At 35.8% G+C, this 19,085-nt stretch overlaps 1 protein-coding gene across 16 annotated transcripts in view; it reads left to right on the top strand.

The window, feature by feature from the left end:
• The window catches only part of PTPRD (protein tyrosine phosphatase receptor type D), a 1,305,401-nt gene that overhangs the window by 1,066,863 nt on the left and 219,453 nt on the right, over positions 1 to 19,085 (top strand). For all 16 annotated transcript variants that reach the window (XM_087741431.1, XM_087741446.1, XM_087741430.1 and 13 more), the window contains 2 exons: positions 10,733 to 10,878; positions 15,112 to 15,253. In XM_087741431.1, coding sequence (XP_087597557.1) covers positions 10,733 to 10,878; positions 15,112 to 15,253 — 288 coding nt within the window. The remainder of the gene's footprint in view (positions 1 to 10,732; positions 10,879 to 15,111; positions 15,254 to 19,085) is intronic.

Here is a 19,085-nt window from a genome sequence, read left to right on the forward strand (position 1 = left end):
GTGCCTGTGAAAGAAAAATGGAGAATGCAATCCTTATTGGTAGTTATATTTCAGTAATTTTTACCTTTTATTTTAAAGATGGGCATGCATTGTGCTTTCCATTTATGATGGAGATTTCAGAGAAAAAAATCTGTATGATAGGGCAAATGTAAATCATTGTGTCCTACCGAACTCTTGCAAGCTTGTATTTCGTAATCTTCTAAAACACCAACTATGTCTTAAAACCAGTAGATTGGATGAAATCACAGAATGTATTGCAAGTACTTAGTGTCAAATCACTAACCTGAAAATGTATTTCAGACCCTGCTAAGATCACCTCTGCACATGGGTATGTCAGTGGTACAGTCATGGTCTCAATTATTATCTCTTCACTGTAAAAATATAATCACTCCACAGATAAGGCATGAAGTAAAGCCCAGGTGAATTAACTTGTTGATTCTGTATTGCCTTCACAGACTGTCTCGGGATCACACACCTGAACTGTTCTAGAGAGTTCTAGTTTGGTCTGTTTGGTCTCAGAACAGCTGTGGATTGAGCAAGAAGAGCATAAGACAAGGACAACGCATGAGAGGAGAGTAAGAATGGAATAAGAGTCCCTATGTCTGGGCCACTGCTGACTTTCTCAAGTGAGGATAAAGCAGAATTATGGTATTTGATGGGAATTCCTTCTAAGGGAGATGACCAAACAAAAGTGAGGCTCTTCACCATCTGTATATACCACATTAATAAAAATCACTTGGCAGTGCTTTTGACTTTGACATTGTAAATAACCTGTATGAATGAAACAAAATAATTTCCGGCTTCTTCAATTGAGTAACAGAAAAGCTTTGTATTCAATGGCAAAAGAAGAGAATGCTAGTATAAGATTTCCTCTTACAGTATGGTATCTGACCACACATAAGACTCTTACCCCTCTTCCACCCTGAATTTGTCATTATGTCCCCCTTAAAACAGCATGCCCTTGAGTGAATGTCAGTTCCATGCAGTGTCATGATTTCTTGGCATCTCTTTTTTTTTAAAGAAGAACAAATTTATGTTAAAGAGAAAAGAATGGAAGATACAATTGGTGAGAGAGAGATGAGATAGGTATAAGCTAAACACAGCACTGTGGGCCAGGATTATCTATTTAGGTGTATTTTTAATCACTGAAAATTTTCAAATCACTTAAGTAACATGAACAACTATGCAAGATTCTTGTAAAGCAAGTGCTAGGGGTGATTTTACAGTAAGTGGATAACATTAAGGCATTTCACCCATATAGGCATGTTGCACAAAAGACTAGGATCTTGGGTCACTTTCAAAGAGCATAGTAACAGAATGCTTTTCCCCTTTGATGTGCTGGCCAGTAACAAGGCAGTTTGCCTCTCGTGTTGGAAAAGAAAGATGATACTTAGATGAAAGTAAGTCATGTGGTCTGTTCTCAGGCAGAATTTTATTAATTTCTTTTCTGCTTGAAGAGGAGTTAGGAGAATCTGCTTATGTGGGTGCCTTGTCAAGCACTAACACTGAACCATATTTAGTATGTAGAGTTTGATGGTTTCTTTTCTCTTTGAGTCACTCTTATCATTAGATAGGTGATTTTGCTTTCACAGTTGCTAATCAGCAATCTGCCCTGTGTATAAATGGCCAAGTATGCATTTTGTTGTGTTCAGATAAATAAAAAATGAGTGGAAGCTTCACCAAGTTGTTACAGTGCCCCAATTTTATTCTTCCTAGTTTTGGTATCTGTATTTTGAGGGTTTTAGTAAGACTGAAACACCAGTAAAGACCATCTCTCTACTCATAACCCAGATACTCTCAGTCACTAATTGAAACTCTTACCTGTAGGATCTCATTATTCCCCCTTTTCCATTAGAGCCAAACTCCTCTGGAAAGAGATCAGCTTGCCTGGCATTTTAAGATCCAGCGCTTCTACTTTGCACATTGAAAAGTAGTGTCAGCTCTCAGTTACCAAATAATTCATATGCAGTCTGCAGACATTAAAATTTGAAAAAGAAGCACTAGAGAGCTTTGAAGTGGAATTTCCTTTCATTAAATTAGGGAATATGACAAGGTTATGTAATGTTCCTGGGAGATGAAGTGGTGCACGTTAATAACCTTTTAGATTCAAGAAGGTTTATGCTTTTCATTTGCTGCTGGAAGAAGGCTTAGTACTGGATTAACTAGCAAGTTCCTCTTTCTAACTCAGGTAGATTAAGCTCCACCCAGATTTTACATGTGATAAATACTATGTATACATACAAGTTTATACCTATTTTGTTTTGTATTGTGCATTTGAACACATGTGCTGGTGTATAACGTAAAGGGATATGTCCCTTAAATTAAGTGTTAAATTTGCACTGTTGGAATCCCTATAGGCATGGGAAAGAGAAAAAGAGAATTCTTGCCCTCCTGTGCATTTACTGCATACTGGGTACTTAGTGTTACGCCTACATCTTTCAGTGGTCAGGTTAATGAAATACTAGAATGAAGCATCCTGATTCTTTTTTCTTAAACTAGCGTAAACCAGAGTTCTGTGTAGAAACAACTGAAGACACACTGGAGTAAATAAAAGGAGATTTATAAACAAATGTGTAAAACTGTTTCATTTTCTATAGTGATATTTAAAAGAAGTTTAAAGTTTGTAGTGAAGGTAAGGGGTGCATAGCACTGGCAGGTAAAGCTGTGTACGAACTTGGGGGTTGAAGGCAAGAGGAGATGGGGGTGGGAGTGGGTTTGGCTTCAGGAGCTTTCTCCTTTGTTTTGATTATCGAGGAGGTGAACTCTGATGGCCTGTTAGCCCTGGCTTCCCGTTAGGCTTAGCGCAATAGTGCTCTGCAGAGGCAGTAGTTAATGAGTGCTCTTGGCTTTACAGTAAGTGTCCTAATAATTTGTCACGAAAACAAGTTGTTATCAGGTTGCCTACAACAGTTTTAATAGAAAAAGCACAGCAATAAATTCTTCAGCTTCGTCCTACTTAGGGTATAAACGTATTGGTCTATAGTATTAATAAAAGGCTTTTTCACAGGTTTTTCACATAGGTTCATCATATTTGTGAAAGACTTTTTTTTTCTCCCAGTTATTAGAAACTGTAAATGAGCATGGGAGTCAGGGTGGGATAATGTTAGTTGGCAAATAAATGTCTGCTGCTGTTGGTTTGTATTCCTCCGATGTCACCAGGGCTCAGATAATGTCTGTCTCTAAAAAAGCATACATAATCCACAATGAAATGAGCTGGTACCAAGGTTTGCACAGCCTGGAGGAACAATTAGGAATGTGGTATTTTAACATCAGACCTGTTGGAAAATGTAACCTACCTATTCTGTCTGTAAGACCTTACTTGTATGTCATTTGATTTCGTATTTCAGGGAAGAATAAACCCAATGGTCAGCCTAGTAAACTGACACTATGCATTGCAGAAAATTTGAAAACATAAAGATAGGCTTGACTTCAATATTTTCTTTGAAGGATCAGGAAGTGATAATCTTTTTTTGAGCCGCTTACTAAATTTGTAGGGTTGGTATGCTCTGGCTGATTGAAGGATGGGGAAGTGGAGATGATTGTTGAATTGGGAAAAAAAAACAACAACCCCCCACAAAAAACCCCGACATTTTTTGACAGAATTGTTTCTTCTGAGTGCTGTTGTTTTTAGAAGAAGGCAAGTGGCAGAAAGAAGAGAGATAAATCTTCTGATTGTATTATAAAGATTTTATGAGCATTGTTGTAGGGGCTGGGTTTTTAAGAGGATGTTGTGGTGCCTGTAAAGTGAAATAGCTTAGTTTCCTTCAGCCATGATTTTGGGAAACATGTTTGTACCTGCAAATAATTTTTGTGAACCAAATGGATCAAGGTCTTCAGCTGGAATTAGTTGGCATAGCTGGATTGCATTTAGTAGTTCAAAGATGAAAAAGTAGTAATTTTCATTCACAGTAAAATAAAACTATTCAGGTGCTCAGAGTGTCGTGGCATTTGAAGATTGTGTTGTTGCTATTCTTCTTGCTGAAGGATGTAAGGATGATGCAGTTTTAAGATGTTTATTGTAAGAAAAAGGAAAATTCCACCAGCTTGTGACTGACAGACAAGAGCCTCTAGGAACATACCAGTTGGGTAATTTGGGATTTCTTTATGCAGATTTCATCGATAAAAATTGTCACTCATCCTTATAGAAATAAAAAGCTAATTAACTTTCTTACATAGCCAATTAGCAGGTCCACTGTAAGTGCAGGTTAAAATTAAGGCAAAACAATTGCTTATAACAATGATCAGTCTAACTGATGTCACAAATTATGATTAATGAGTAAATTAGCAGTGAATGTTGTAAATGAGTGTGCTTTGAAAACTTTTTAATAAATAAAAGGGTATAAAAAGCTTTTCTATTAAATATTGTGTATATATATATATAATAGTTTTTTTTAATGTATTAACTCCTAGAGGAATTGTGAAAAGAATAATAACTCATGTAATTTGTAATATATCTATACAGTATTAGGCTGAGATTACATGCAACATTTGCCTGTTTGTTCATTTTTACCAGGACAGGAGCATTCACCGTTATTGAATGTGAACCAGTAAATTGAATGTGAACCAGTAAACCAGCCTGTTTACTGAGAACGTATAGCAGTTCCTGATAAGTCAGTGGGACACACTGAATATTGCAAAGTGGGACATGGGGTGAATAAAGGATATTTCTGTTATTGTTTTTTTTTTTTCCTTTTTTTTTTTCACCCCATGTAGGAATTTTCTGAGTGTACAATTTGGTATGGGAAGAATGACTTTAGAATTTATAACTAGGAATGAGTCCAGTCACATACCCCAATGAAACTTAATGTCGCTAGATGGGTAATACAAAGGGTCTCTACACTAAGTAACAGTGATTCTTGTGATGGTGTGTGTGCAGTATCCCAAAGTGCATGAGTACCTGCCAGACCATATTGTTTACTCTGTGTTCAACCTGCATTTCTGAGTGTTAGATGAAAAGGTTCCATGGAAACAGTTGTGACTGTATGATCTTCCAGCTTTTATTGGTACAAAACATAGTCTTTAAAACCAAAAAGTTACTGTAATTTTTCAGGAGTCTCCTGAAACATCAGTATATATTAATTTACAAGTAAATGGGGTATTTGAAAGAAGTATCTTATCATGTTTAATTTTTTCTGATGTCTTTGTTACTTTGTTCACACTTGCTTTGAATGCTGATGAAGGATATGATAGGATATGATTTTTGGAAATTTTTATTCTGATTTCAGAAACTCTTTCATATTTCAAGCATATGATAAAGTTTAATCGTAAGTTGACTTATAGTATACTAGGAACTTCCATACACCCCAAATAGAGAGTCTAGAAACAGAAATATATTAAGGTCTGCATTCTCTATGTATATATGTACTCTCTACCATAGTAGGTCTGCATGCTGAGCTTGGTATACTGGGTTGCAGACATCCCATTAGCTCTCAGTTTACCTTTAAAGAAGGTGAAGTCTTATCCTTATATTTATCTCTTAATTAGAGGAGTTATTTCCATAAAAATGGCTCTACACAAGACGAGCTCTCAGTAGCTGTGGAAAGAAGGAGGCTGAGCTACTCATTTCAAAAACATTTTGTCAGACATTTTATTTGAGTGCAGAGGAAAAGTATTACATGTCCTCAAAGCACAGCACAGAGTATAGAGCAGCAAAATTAAAACAGTTTGATAATTCCACAACATGATGAAATGCGAATTAGTTAATTCCATTCAGTACTTCAGAATTGTACTTACACTTACAAAAGACAACGTGGAAGTGTAAAAGAGAAGAAAGAAATGTCTTATGCTTGTGCAAAGCTATGAAAATGTTCCAGTCCAAGTGAGTTATTTTAGTGTCATGTTAGAAATGTATTTTATGGAGCCTCAATATGCAAAAAAGGACAGCTTCTTTCTGGATAGTTCAAAACTCTCTGTTTCAGAAGTTCCTGTGCCTCCTGGGTGGACAGCTTGACTGCTTGTTGAAGCAGCAGCCTAACTTCTATGGCTTTAAACTCCTTAAAACAAAGAAATTAAAGCTCAGTATATTTAAGGTGAGCTAGCAATAAATTCGATTTCCCTTCATATATGAGAATGTAACTTGCCGTAGTTCAGTAGTTGTCACTTGAGCTTCTCAGGAGTCCCAGCAAGAAGTACGTAACAAGCAGCAGAGAGTGGGACCCTCAGGCCTTGGATGACAAAGCTTGTGGTACTCTCCATAAGTCCAAATTACAGAAATCTTCTGCTGTAAATTTTTTTCCTTGACAACATATCAACATTCAGTATCAGCACAAATATCCGAGTAGGCACTGGTAGATAAACAAGCTGAAACAAACAAAACTTCTGTTGCTTACATTTAATAGCCAGTATTGCTGCAATTTTGATGATGCCAACAAGAGAGTTCAAGTCCAGAAATATGAGGTGCTGATTTTAACTGACTTTTACTTTTATTATTTTAATTACACTTCTGTTATTTTAATTGCAGCTTTATTGAAATGTGACCAAGTAGAGTTTCAAAAGTGCTGAAAGGCTGCGATATCATAGTTGATAACCCATTACATCTGATTTTTTTGGCAGATTTAATTGCACTGGAAGGTTCCCATATAGATTGTTGCTGTGCTTAATGAAGTGTGCTGCAGAGAGTTTATGTTGGACTCTGCACTGCTGTTGTTAAGGGAGATTGAAAATAGTTGTCAGTTCTCAATCAATATTGCCCTCATGTTAATAAGCACAACTGTGTGTGCAGCGTAATTGTGTTTGCTATCAGACTGCCTAGCAGCTTAGGTCAGAATCAATGTCAAGAAAATGACAACATTAATTGTGGAGATAATTTGTGTCAAACCTTAATTAACAACCTTTATAAAGATAAAGGCAACAAATACTACTTTTCATTTTCGGTTCTGTCAGGTTATGATTTCACATACCCTTACACTGATGATGGTCACTTTATATGTAACAAGATGAACATGTTGACTGAACAATGAAAAGATGGATTGCATAATACTTATCTTTCTCCATGGCTGGCTGGCTACTGTCACCATAGTCTGAGCATCTCTTGACCATAAATGAGTTCATCCTCACAACACCTATTAAACATGCAGACATTATTGTCCTTCTGGTGCAGCTGCTGAGCCTGAAGTGGAGAATTTAACTGGTTAGCTAAATTAAATTTAATTTTGTGAATTCAAAGATGAATTGCTGAAAATGGCCATTGTATGCATTAAAATGTCTGAAGTGTACAGGACTACTGTAAGTTTCGTGTTGCAGATAAAATTATCTATGTTCTAATAATAACTTACCTTCTCTGATATCATATAATACTTCAAAGATAACTGTCTTACTTTCAAGATTAGGCACTGGAGAAGTGTTGTGGCAGTGTTTTTTTACAGAAATTACTTATGCAAAAGGAAACTTCGACCAGTCACATATATTATTTTTTCAGCTAGATTATGTTTTAAGTGAAACATAAACATCATCACGGTTCCCTTCTATACTAGAATGTGAAGCTTTTTTATTGATGTGGGTAATATCGGTCTTTACATACAATAATGTGGTCTTTAGATACAACCTTAAAACCTTGTTTTTCTTGAAAAATGTCTACAAATGGGGAATTAGATCAGTATGTAACAACTGTGCGTGTCTTTTGTCTTTAATGCTTCGTAGCAGGTGTTGCTAGTTAGCATTCAACAGCTTTACTAATTGTTGGTCCAGCAAAAAATCATGTAGGACTGGAAAAATACTGTTCTTCAGGTAGCTACCAAAGCCACATTAGGTATTCAGACCTATTTCTGTAGCTTGACTATGTAGACACAGCTCTTCAGAAGCGAGTAAGCAATTTTCCTAAGGAGTCGTAGCAGTTATAGTCCTTTACCGGGTTTGGCCCAGTCCTAGATTAAGAAATTGTCAGAAAACTGATTTTACCTCTAACAGTAGTTAATTTTGGTGAAAAATTTTTAGTTTCATAAATATTGCTATGTGCACTATTTGATAAACAGCTTTGAAGTTTTCAGAGTGTTGGAGATGAAGGGGATTTTGTTTGTTTCTTTTGTGTTCGGCAGCATGGGAAAAGTAAATTGTCATATGGTGCAAATTAGTGCAAGCTCTCTTGTGTTTACCTGAACTGCACTAATGGAGAATTTGTCTCTGAGTGTCTGATAAGAAGGGAAGGGATTCCCCTTTGTTTATCTCTTTTTTTATTATTATTATTATTTTCATTAATACAATATATTGCATATTTGTAAAAGCATGCCAAACATAGATATCATGTTGACTGGCAGTGACATAAAACCTAATAGTAGAATGTGATGGGATTGATTGGTTGGTTAGTTGGATTTGCAGTTGGTTGTTTGGTTTTTTTTGCAGAGCTAATTTAACATAGTTCAACATGGTCTTTGCTTATCATTTTTCATTGCTTTTTTAAAAATCTGCAGTTCTCCTGCGGCCAAGATAGTTAAGTGAAGTGTTGCAGGAATGAATGCATGGCTCTTAAATTGAGTTGCTTTCCCTCCTTGACTCTTGTAGTGCATGGCAAAACTGGTAGATTTTCCAAAACAGACCTGTCTCTAAGGAAAGTAGGTTACCTTATTGATATTGAAATTATCAGTTGGGCAGTCACTGAATGTATGAGTGAGACATAAATTTAGAATTTAAAAGCTGCTTATGAGCTACTATACATAGTTACTCTGTGCTGATGGACTTGCCCACGCAGTGTTTTTCTTTCATTGATTTGAGGTTCAACACTGAATTCACAAAACGTCAAAAAGAATAAAAAGAGAATGGCAGCACGTCATTTTTCACTTGATGGCACACAATCACAACTTGTGCCACAGAATATCAGCATATCAGATTCAGTCATGTCTCTTTACATATCAGAGTGCTGAGTTAATACATGCATAGAAAAGGATTCAAAGCTAGCAGTTTTAGTGAAACCCAGATACTTTTTATCAGAATACATTTCTGTCTTTTCTGTGGTCCAGGCATAAAGCCTGCCACTTGGGAAAGGATTTTTAATTTCTTTGCTCTGTGTTTTATTTGCCATGGTTTTGGCAATTTTTTGACACCAGAGAAGTTCTTTCCTAAGTTTCTCAGGGCAGCAGTGGCACACTATTTTGCTGTGCTCAGATTTGCTGTCGCATTTGGTTTCAGGTACATGTTCACCAGGTAAAATTAGCAGAGCAGATAGTTGAAGGACCCTTGAGCATTCTGAAAAGTTGAGCAAAACCAGTTTAGCCTGACACCTCTACTAAAGAAAAAAGCACGCAGATTTTCAGGAACATTGTATTTTTACTGCATTTTTGAAAGTTATCTTTGTTACTGGTATGTTACACATTAGGGGTAGCATAAAAAAACCTCATTTCATTTCATAAACTTAGGACAATCTGCATACTCTCATATTTAATGTAGCAACATAACAACAACATATTGAGTTTGTTTTATCATAATGGCCACGTCATATTTTCTTGGCATTTAAATTATTTCAGGATTTCTTCCAGTGTTACATACATGCATACTTGTAGTCTGCTGTTTTCTACATGTAAATAAACATGCTGACAAGTACTGCCTGTGGAAAGACCAGTTCAGCAGAATAAGGGGTTAGACATCAGAAATGAAGAGCAGCAACTTAGAAATGAAAACCAGTACAGTGCAGGTACATAACTGTCAGAACTAAGAGAAGAATGTGAAGAAGAGCAAAGAGGTTGAAAACAAAAAGGAGCTGACTGCTGAAGGTTGAAGATGAGAGCAAAAATGAATTGCAACAGCAGCTATAGAGCAACTACATATAACAACTTAAAACTGAGAAAGACTATATCACGAAGACCTGCATTGCTTATCATTTATTGGCCCTAAATACTCACTTCATACCATTCAAATCAGCATCTTAAAGTATATTGGATCGCTAAAATTTTCTCAGCTAACAAAGAAAATGATGTAAATATTTACAGGAACTGTTCAACATTTCTGTACTGTGGTTAGACATAATCACATAGATTTTTATATTAAATTTTAAGAAGTCATGTCTTGTGTTGGTGTAAGTTCAAAAGTTTTGTTTCACGACAAGGCTGATAAATTAATTTTTATTATGTTGTAACAGAAGTAGAAGGAAAGAGAATAATTAGTTAAAATGCCTTTTCCTACGTTTACAATAATTTATCCTTTTCTCTCTCCTCTCCTGTTGTTGCAATAGTTGGATCTTTTTTTACTTCTTTTTGACAGAGTAAAGTAATTTGAGAGTGAACAGGAGCTATACGTTAAACTGTGCCCAAGGATAAATCTCTCTTCTGTTATAGTCTTTTCTGCATGGATTCTTAACACATAGTCTTTTACCTCCACCACTGCAAACTTACAAATGCTTTCTCCTAAATGTCACTGATTTTAATGGCTCGAAGGTGGGAATCCTGCTTTCATGACATCCTGTGATCATAACATCAAGTCATGAATCATGATCTTATTACAGCTGATTGATGAGCTCATTTTACAGCAGACGACAAATTGGATTTTTTATTTATAATGGTGATAAAATATAATGTGTGATCTTGCTATTCTGATGATCAGATTTCCGTTTTAATGTAAATTTCACTAGTAAAATCTGTAAGTACTTTCCTGACCTTTTAGTTATTTTTTAATGCTTTCTCTTGCAGGTGAATACTGTCACTGGAGAAACAAAACATTTCCTTCTTTCTTCATTTTGAATTCTTGACATGGCTTACTTTTTATGTTCACTACTTAGATTAATTTGTTATTTTTTTGTTTGTTTCAGCACCACCAAAGTTTACAAGAACTCCCGTTGACCAGACAGGGGTTTCTGGAGGGGTCGCCTCATTCATCTGTCAAGCCACAGGAGATCCAAGACCTAAAATTGTCTGGAACAAAAAGGGAAAGAAAGTCAGCAATCAGAGATTTGAGGTATTAGGTCCATTGTTCTGTTCCTCTGAAAAACATTAATTCCAACCTCTCTTCTAATCCCAACATATGTGCTTTATTTTCAGTGATTAAGCAAAACAGCTATGACTATTGGGGATAATTTAGTGGGAGCAGTCTCATGAAGTTTTTATTTTGCAAACGGTTTATGCATAGCACTGTTAAAGAGAAAACTGCTACTGCTGTTTTCTAAACTAGCATAATACAACTGGGGAGCCTTGATGTGCTTCTGTTCAGCCTGCTATTTTTTCCATGAAGGAGACAGGGGAAAATTATTTGAGCAGTGATTGCTGTTTCCAGAGAGCAAGCCACCTCCTTTTGTGACAGTGTGCATCGAATAGACCTAGACGCTATTGCTTCTGCTACCACAATTGCTTACCACTGTTGCAGAGAGAGATGAAAGGGACATTGTAGTTCCTGCTGCTGAAGAGGAAATGTAAAACTTGTTTGCTTTTGATTCTTTTCTTAACAATAACCTAGGAAAAGGCTTTAGAGAAAGCTGCTTCCACTCTCTCCACAGCCTTCAATTAAAGGAAACAGTGAAGATAATCTGTTGAAAGGATACTGGTTATTTGGGGGAAATAAGACAATAAATATTATTGCCTCTTTTAGTGGCAGGAACAATTAATATCAAATATGGATTGACCTTTAACATGAAGAAAAAACTCAGAAAATGGGAAAAGGATTGTAGAATGGATACCAAAACTGGCACTAGGAGTGTATAATTTTCACTTTGTCTCTTCACTATTTTCAATGTTAAATAAGAGACTTCTGCATTAAGAAAACAACTGTTTGGAAGATGACTAATTTGTATATAAAACACTTTTGACGTGCATTTTATGAGTGAATGATCTAAGATATACCTACTAAAAGTTGACTAAATATTGAAGTCTTCTGTGTTAGTTTTTAATAGTATTTGGGAAGATTGCTTGCCCTGGCTTTCAGGTTAGGTTTACATAAGCAGAAAAGAATTGCATTTCTTATATAAATTAAAATTTTTTTATTCCTTTTTTGTTCAAAAGATATTTAAAGCATTGGAATTTGTTCATTAACCAGTATAATTCTTTGCTTTTGTATTTACTACAATGTGGGAAATAAAAGCATGAGTTTAAATGTGACCTCCCAGTGCCAAGAACTGTTTGCACTTTGCAGACCATATGCAGAGCTGTAATTGGCTAGAGGCATTAACACAGAAATTTTATTGTAAACTCTATACAATTTATCCCCTTCTGGTCACAAAATTGTCACTTGAGGTGAGCTCTAGACATTGAAAGTTTGGGCATGTACATGTTTACTGTGTTGATTCAGTTTTATTTTGCAATACGTCATGGTTTATATGCTTCATATATTGTTTTCTGTGTGCCTATGTACCTGTTTTTAGGGAAAATAAGCAAAAATAAAACAATTTTATTTCCATAAAAAATTTTTGAATGGAACTATAAAAAAATTAATTTAAAATGTTTTAAAATGCCTCTAGTGGACTGTTGAACAAGCTGTATAGCTAAGTAAGACCGAATGTAATTCAAAGAAATAGAAAGCGCTTACCAAGTATTTTATAATTTTGATTATAACCACTGAGCAGAGTAGTTATAAAGTGTGCAGAGCACATCAAAATTTTAAGCAGCTTTCCTTCCTGTCTGAAGTAAGGCCATTAATTAATGCTGTAGAATCTCTAAATAAGAACAGAACAACAGTAGAAATGAGATTCAGAAAAGACACATGGAACATTTGGGAAACAAGAAACATCTGAGATTGTCAGCTACACCAATAAGAGAATAATTAATTGGGCTTCTTTTCCTCTTCTTTCACCTTAATATTTTCTATATTTCTCTGAGTTTGATTACTTAGTAATACAAGACATGAAAATGTTTTACCTGGCCACCTGTCTTTGTAGAAACCTAGTAGATATAGCTGGAAAGGCTTCAGTAGGCCATCTAATCCACATGCTTTCCCAGGGATCCTGGGGGTTACTTCCGCCCCACCACCACCCTGGTAAACTTGGACAGCCTCCTACAGTGTTTCATGAACCTTGCCATGATTTTTTTTTCTCATGTGGAACCTGAAATTTTTTTCTGGAACTTGATATACATAGCAATTGTCTTACGTAGCAACAGGGGAACAAACAGTTTATTCCCTCGCTCTTGACAGTGACCTGTTTGTGTATTTGAAGATTATTATCACTGAATGTGGAATGTTCTTGCTCACAGGCTAATTCTCACAACTGAGTGAGAATAATGGTGAGAGCTACAAATTTTTTCTGAAATTAAAGGCTACAATAAGACTATGTGGGACTTTGCTATTAATCTTTCATCTTTTATTTATACTGCAAGTATGTACTATGAGTGAACATGATACAGGAGGATTCTTTTTTCTCCTCTTGCTTCAAATCAATTCAAATAATATGAATTGGAAAAATCTAAGTCACTAAGAAGTCTTTCTCAGAGGAACTTCAAAAGAAACAGAGAAGGGGAAAAAACAAGTTTAAAAAATTGCACCATTCTACCTTGTGACATGAGGCTGGTTTTATTAAAACATCCGTGCTTTTTGAAAAAAAAATCTTATTCAGTAGATGGAGGAGTGGGAGGACTTAACTATCTTCAGTATGCAGGAAAAGGGAGAACCCATGACAGGAAAAGTAAATCTGTTTTATGATACATATTTTGGAGACACCAGTCTTGAAATTTAATCTCTGCAATATTTGCCCAACCCAATCTGCTGCAATTGTTTTTATTGGCCATCCAGCTAGGATTATTGTGTTCAGATTTAAACAATAATAATTACTCTTTTTAAGTGTAATGATTGTGATTATTTGGATCCCGTGCTTTCAGTTTTTATCTACAAATCATTAGTCTGTCTGCTCTAAGATTGTGAAATTTTCCATTCCCTCATAAATGTCTATTTGTCAACAATTCTAGTTATTCTTTTGTTTGTGCTAAGCTCAGATGGAGATTTTGTGTTGTCTCGGTTTGTTTAGGACAATGGCTTTACTTAAAGAACAAGGAAAAGTAATACAGCCTGTGGGCTATCAAACCAATTTCTTCTCAGAAAAAAACAGGTTTTTATCTTATTTTCACTTAGACTTCTCCCACTGCTAAGAAGAAACTGAGCAATTCCTACAATGAAAATGGAAAGATAATGGGCATATAAACGTAGTTCCCAACCTTGTACTTTATTTTTCTCTTAGTATCAACAAGTATAGAGATCTAGTAGATTACTTGTGAGTAAATTAGATACACAGACACAGACATATGTGCAAATAGGTGTATACGCAAATTGTTCTGTGCATGTATATATAGGTTATGGCCTAATATTAATTATTTTGTAAAAAAAAAAAAAATTGGGACTGTCCCTTCTTGTAAGTGCCATTTACCTCATGGTAGCATTAACATACATTATTGACAAATATTTTTTTTAAAAAGTAGATTAAATAATAGATTGATAATATTACTTAATTATTTGGAAGGCTTTTCCAGTGCCTGGAGTGCTGCAGTACTCACCAATATCTGATGTGATTCTGAACTGCAGAACAAAAACGAAATGAAAGCTATTCAATTAATTCTTTCTCATATGAAAATTAATATTTCTTGTGTAAATATTGCAATTTAAAAACTAAACCTTACAGTTTAGCTTTATTATTTAGTTTCTGAATTGATCACGTTTTCTAATACATTGTTAGATAAATTTACTTACATTCTATGGGTTAAATGCATAGCTAAACTGAGTAGTCCTGTCTTGTTCAGAAATTGCTGACACTTCTTCACTTTGGAGCTAAATGAATGAGTGAACTGCACTCTGAATAGAGTAGGAATATTGCCTGAAGCAATTAAAATAAATATAACTGGCATTTGAAGGTAGAGCACTTAAGCTAAGAGAATGGAGAGAGATTGGTGGTGAACTTCAGGACAAAAGAGCATTAAGTTTCAGAATCCTTTCTTACAGCCCTTGTTAGCTGGGGTTTTGTTTGTTTTTTGTGTTTCATGCTGTCTTTTCTTCAAACTTAGAGCAGCCATCGAATACTCACTGAATAGCAATGCCTGTTACAAGGCGTTGCCACTTAAACATTTTTCCATCTGTGTGGAATTTGTTCTGGTGTGTGTATTTGAAAAATGAACCTGGCTTTGATGACATGAATGCCAACAGGTCATTGTTCATGAACAGATTAACTGAGGGACAGGCATTTGTAACAACATCTGTGACAGCTTTTGTTTCCTTCTATAGGTAATAGAGTTTGATGATGGATCTGGATCAGTTCTCAGAATACAACCACTGCGTACGCCACGAGATGAAGCTATTTATGAATGTGTGGCTTCCAATAGTGTTGGCGAAATAAGTGTGTCCACAAGACTCACTGTTTTACGTGGTAAGTTCTTTCTAAACATAACTGATTTAATTCATAGAGCTGAAAGTGCTATGTTGTTGTAAAAGAGAGGTTTCTCTCCAGGAAAGTTAAGTACAGTTCTTTTCAAATGGGCGTTATTATAGTCCTGATGCTCTTAAATACAAACCTTTTCACATAGTACTTGAATGTCATGTGTCTGATTTTTGACCACAAAATGGTAATGTGAGTATGCAGGATATGCCAGATTAGAGTGAGGAAAAGAAGTAGGAAATAAGTGAAACAGGAGTGCCATGCCAACAGGTTATTATATCAATTATGGATCAAAAAATGATGCTTTATGAATGAATTTGATTTATATTTTAGTGCTGCCCTGGGTAGCTTAGCTTTGTGTGATCAGCGTTTACACAGAAATTTGCCCAATTAACAGTGACCTTGAAAACTTGCATAAAGGGTTTTTAGGTGAGGTTAAGCTGCTACAAGATTTTTCCCCCAAGATATAATACATAAAAAAGGGGAGGGCTTATGTAATTTCAAATATGCATCACCTGAATTGTATTCCTACTTCGGCAAGAAGTCTTTGAAGACAGTAAAGGGAAAAATCCATTTTTTCAACTGTTCCTCAGCCGTGAGGATATAAATGTACTGCCAAGTCTACTGTCTAGATAATAGTCAGAGGAGTAAATACTAGTAGTCAAATGACCTGAATATTTCATTCTGTAATCTGGAGATGAATGGAAACTGGATTTGGAGACACTTCATTAAATATTACACTCTTCAGTTTGCAGGGATGCTTTTATGACTGAAGATTACTGTCTTGTATTGTGATATTACATGGCATTACTTGATTTGCAGAATTAACTGGTAGGGGCCTGTTTATAGGAATTGAAAGTGATTAGTCAGCTTTACAGAATTTAGAAGAAAATTTGGAAAAATGAATGATTTAATAATTTTTTTTGATCCTTCTGTCCCAACAAATGTACAGTGACAAGGAGGTTTCTTTTCTCTTGTTTTTCTCTGAAGTTAGATTTTTATTCAAAAAAAGAAACATAAAAGATTTATTTCTATACTTTTATTAGCTATATTAATCAATACAGACAGTCCTGGCATTACTGTTGGTGTCAACTAACAGCAGTATCTATGTGTATAACAAATAATAACTCTAAGTACGTACATATAGTTTTCTTAGAAGTAGTCTGGTATAAGCAAACCTTTTTAATGTCTAAAGTTCTTATTTCTAATGCCATGATTGTTCCTTCTGTTATCTTTTAAAAATTTTTCCCAGTCTAGCCACTGAAATTGGGGAAGACTGATAGTTAGGTTCATATTTAACAGCATCTGTTCTCAACTCCCTAAGATAAGGTTTTGCCTTTATTAACTGGTAGAAGCATGTTTTATACACAGCTTCCATGTTGTTGAAAATGAACATAAAATGACATTTTCATACTGCATTAAAAGTTTTGTAAATTAAAGGGAGATGGGAAGGGGGGGGCAAGAAACAGTGTGAAAACTCAGGTGGAAGAAGTATTCTTTGTCTTCAGAGTTTCTTGAAATGTATTTACAAGACTTTCTGGTCTTGACATGTGCTTGCATGTGTTATGAAAGATACTGTTCTAAACCAACCGAAGTTCTCATTTTGGGGTTTGTAGAGAAGAAGCATCAGCCTTCGTCTCTCTAGCGAGGGCCATGGTGGTGGAGAAAGGCAGAAGAATTGTCTGAGTGTCAAAACTGACTAACTGTAAAATGCGACCTGTTTCTTTGCTTGTCCTATTGATTGTTTAATCAATTTCTTGAAAGGCATATGTGGCTCTGCTGCCTATTTCTTACTCATAGCTTAATGCTACTTCAGACAACACGAGCATCAGATCCTGTTTTAAAAACCGTGCATAATGATATGCATATGCAAATGCCCGATGAACAAGAAAGTACATTATGAATTATGATGTTAAAATGTAAATAAATTTAAATTTTAAATATTAATTAAAAATAATTTTCTAATTAAAAATATGAAATATGAAAGATTGTGTGTTGTTTCCAGCCATAATACATATAGCTTTTGCAACTGCTGGAATATACTTTGGCCCCAGGGATAGATTTATGGATTTAATCTGAAACTGGGAACATATGAGAACTCATGAACACACTAAGACTGTAAATTTAAATACAGAGGTAACATCAGACAAAGCAAGGACCATGCAGAGTAACAGGGCATTGTAAGGAAATTTTGGCAGGGGTAAAATTTTGAAGTGCTATAAGTACAATGACTTGCTATATTGCTTTCCAAGGCAAAGGATAGTTCAGTGCTAAGGGCATTAGTCTGGAAGATAAGTAATTCTATTATAAGCTTCTACTTTGCAAACTTACACAAATCTTCATCTTGTACAGTCTGCAATAGTAGCCTTGTGGAAAACACTCCATCTGCTTATGCCTTTGTGGGAAAGAGTGCCTCTGTGCCTCACGTAGCTGCTATAGAAATAAATATATTTCATAGATGTGAACAGGAATTAACATATGTAGTCAAATGCAAAACAGTGTAGTGAGTTGGATCTGTGCTTCACTTAGGCTTTACTTATCCCTGGGGCATGTGTGTGACTCTGGATTGCAGAGGATACACACATAGCTTTCATATGTTCTTCAAATCTTTCCATAATGGTGCTGTCACAGACCCAAGTTGGCATTTGTGCTTCTTGCAAGAGGGCACCCTCGGGAGGAAGTCAGAGTTTATCCACAGTTCAACCCACAAGTATTGCAACCCTAATACTGGACGTTGGTGAAATCAGGGTGTTCCCAGGAGTTGAAGTATATATAAATATATTTCTTTAGCTTCTGGGTGTTGAAACTTCACAATGTGAAAAAGGGCAGAAAAGGCAGCTACAGATGATTACATTTCAAGGCCTTAACAGAGACAAAGTATTGGGCCTTTTTTCTGTCACCAGAGTAAATCAGGAAATGTTCCAGGCTAAACTTTTACTTGCTAGGGTGAATATTGTGACAGTCTGGACCAAGAGTGAATGTCTGAGATAAATGGAAACTGCTTTTGATTTGCTGTGCATAAAGGAGGCGGCTGCTTTCCAGGACAGATTCACCCACATGAAAATGCTGAATTTGAAGTGAAACAAGGCTTGTAAGGAGAAGTCTGGAAGTCTCCTTCCAGACTAGAGGAGTCAATGCTATTTATGTTGGAGCTCTGTTTTGAAAATTTGTGCTGAGAACCATATGAGTGGAACAATGCTTTGATTCTTTAATTCAAAATTATTTGAATTAAACAATGAAAGACAATAAAGTGTAGGATCTTCCCATACTCTGCAGACATGAGAGATGGAATAGCTTTCCTTTTATTGTCCATTCATTTCTTGTTACCTAATTCTGTTTTTTGGTCTTGCGAATGGTGGATAACAGACATTTTTCATGGCTATAGAACAATGATTCTGGCATCATATGCAAGTATACAGATTGTTCAGGAATGAGGAAATGAGATGCTTCCTTCAAATAGAGAAACCAGCAACAATTCCATGCCGTTAATTTTAAGAAATCCTGCTTTTCATTTTTTAAATGATTTTTTTATTATTATTCCTTAATAAAGTTCTGGAGGTCTGGTCATCAGGCTGGTCATCCTCAGGGTTTTCAGGCCCCTGAGCTGGGAGATGGAGATAGGATGCAGAATGAAGCCCCAGTTGTCAAAGAGGTGGCAGTCACTGACCTGCTCCTCCACCTGAATGCTCACAAGTCCATGGGGCCAGACAGGATCCACCCAAGGATACTGAGGGAGCTGGCAGAGGAGCTTGCCAAGCCACTCTCCATCATTTATCAGCAGTCCCGGTCAACCAGCGAGGTCCCAGATGACTGGAAGTTAGCA

This window comes from Nipponia nippon, unplaced genomic scaffold (genome assembly GCF_047370975.1).
Source record: "Nipponia nippon isolate SJK-2023a ecotype South Korea unplaced genomic scaffold, ASM4737097v1 scaffold_8, whole genome shotgun sequence".
NCBI classification, from domain to species: Eukaryota; Metazoa; Chordata; class Aves; order Pelecaniformes; family Threskiornithidae; genus Nipponia; species Nipponia nippon.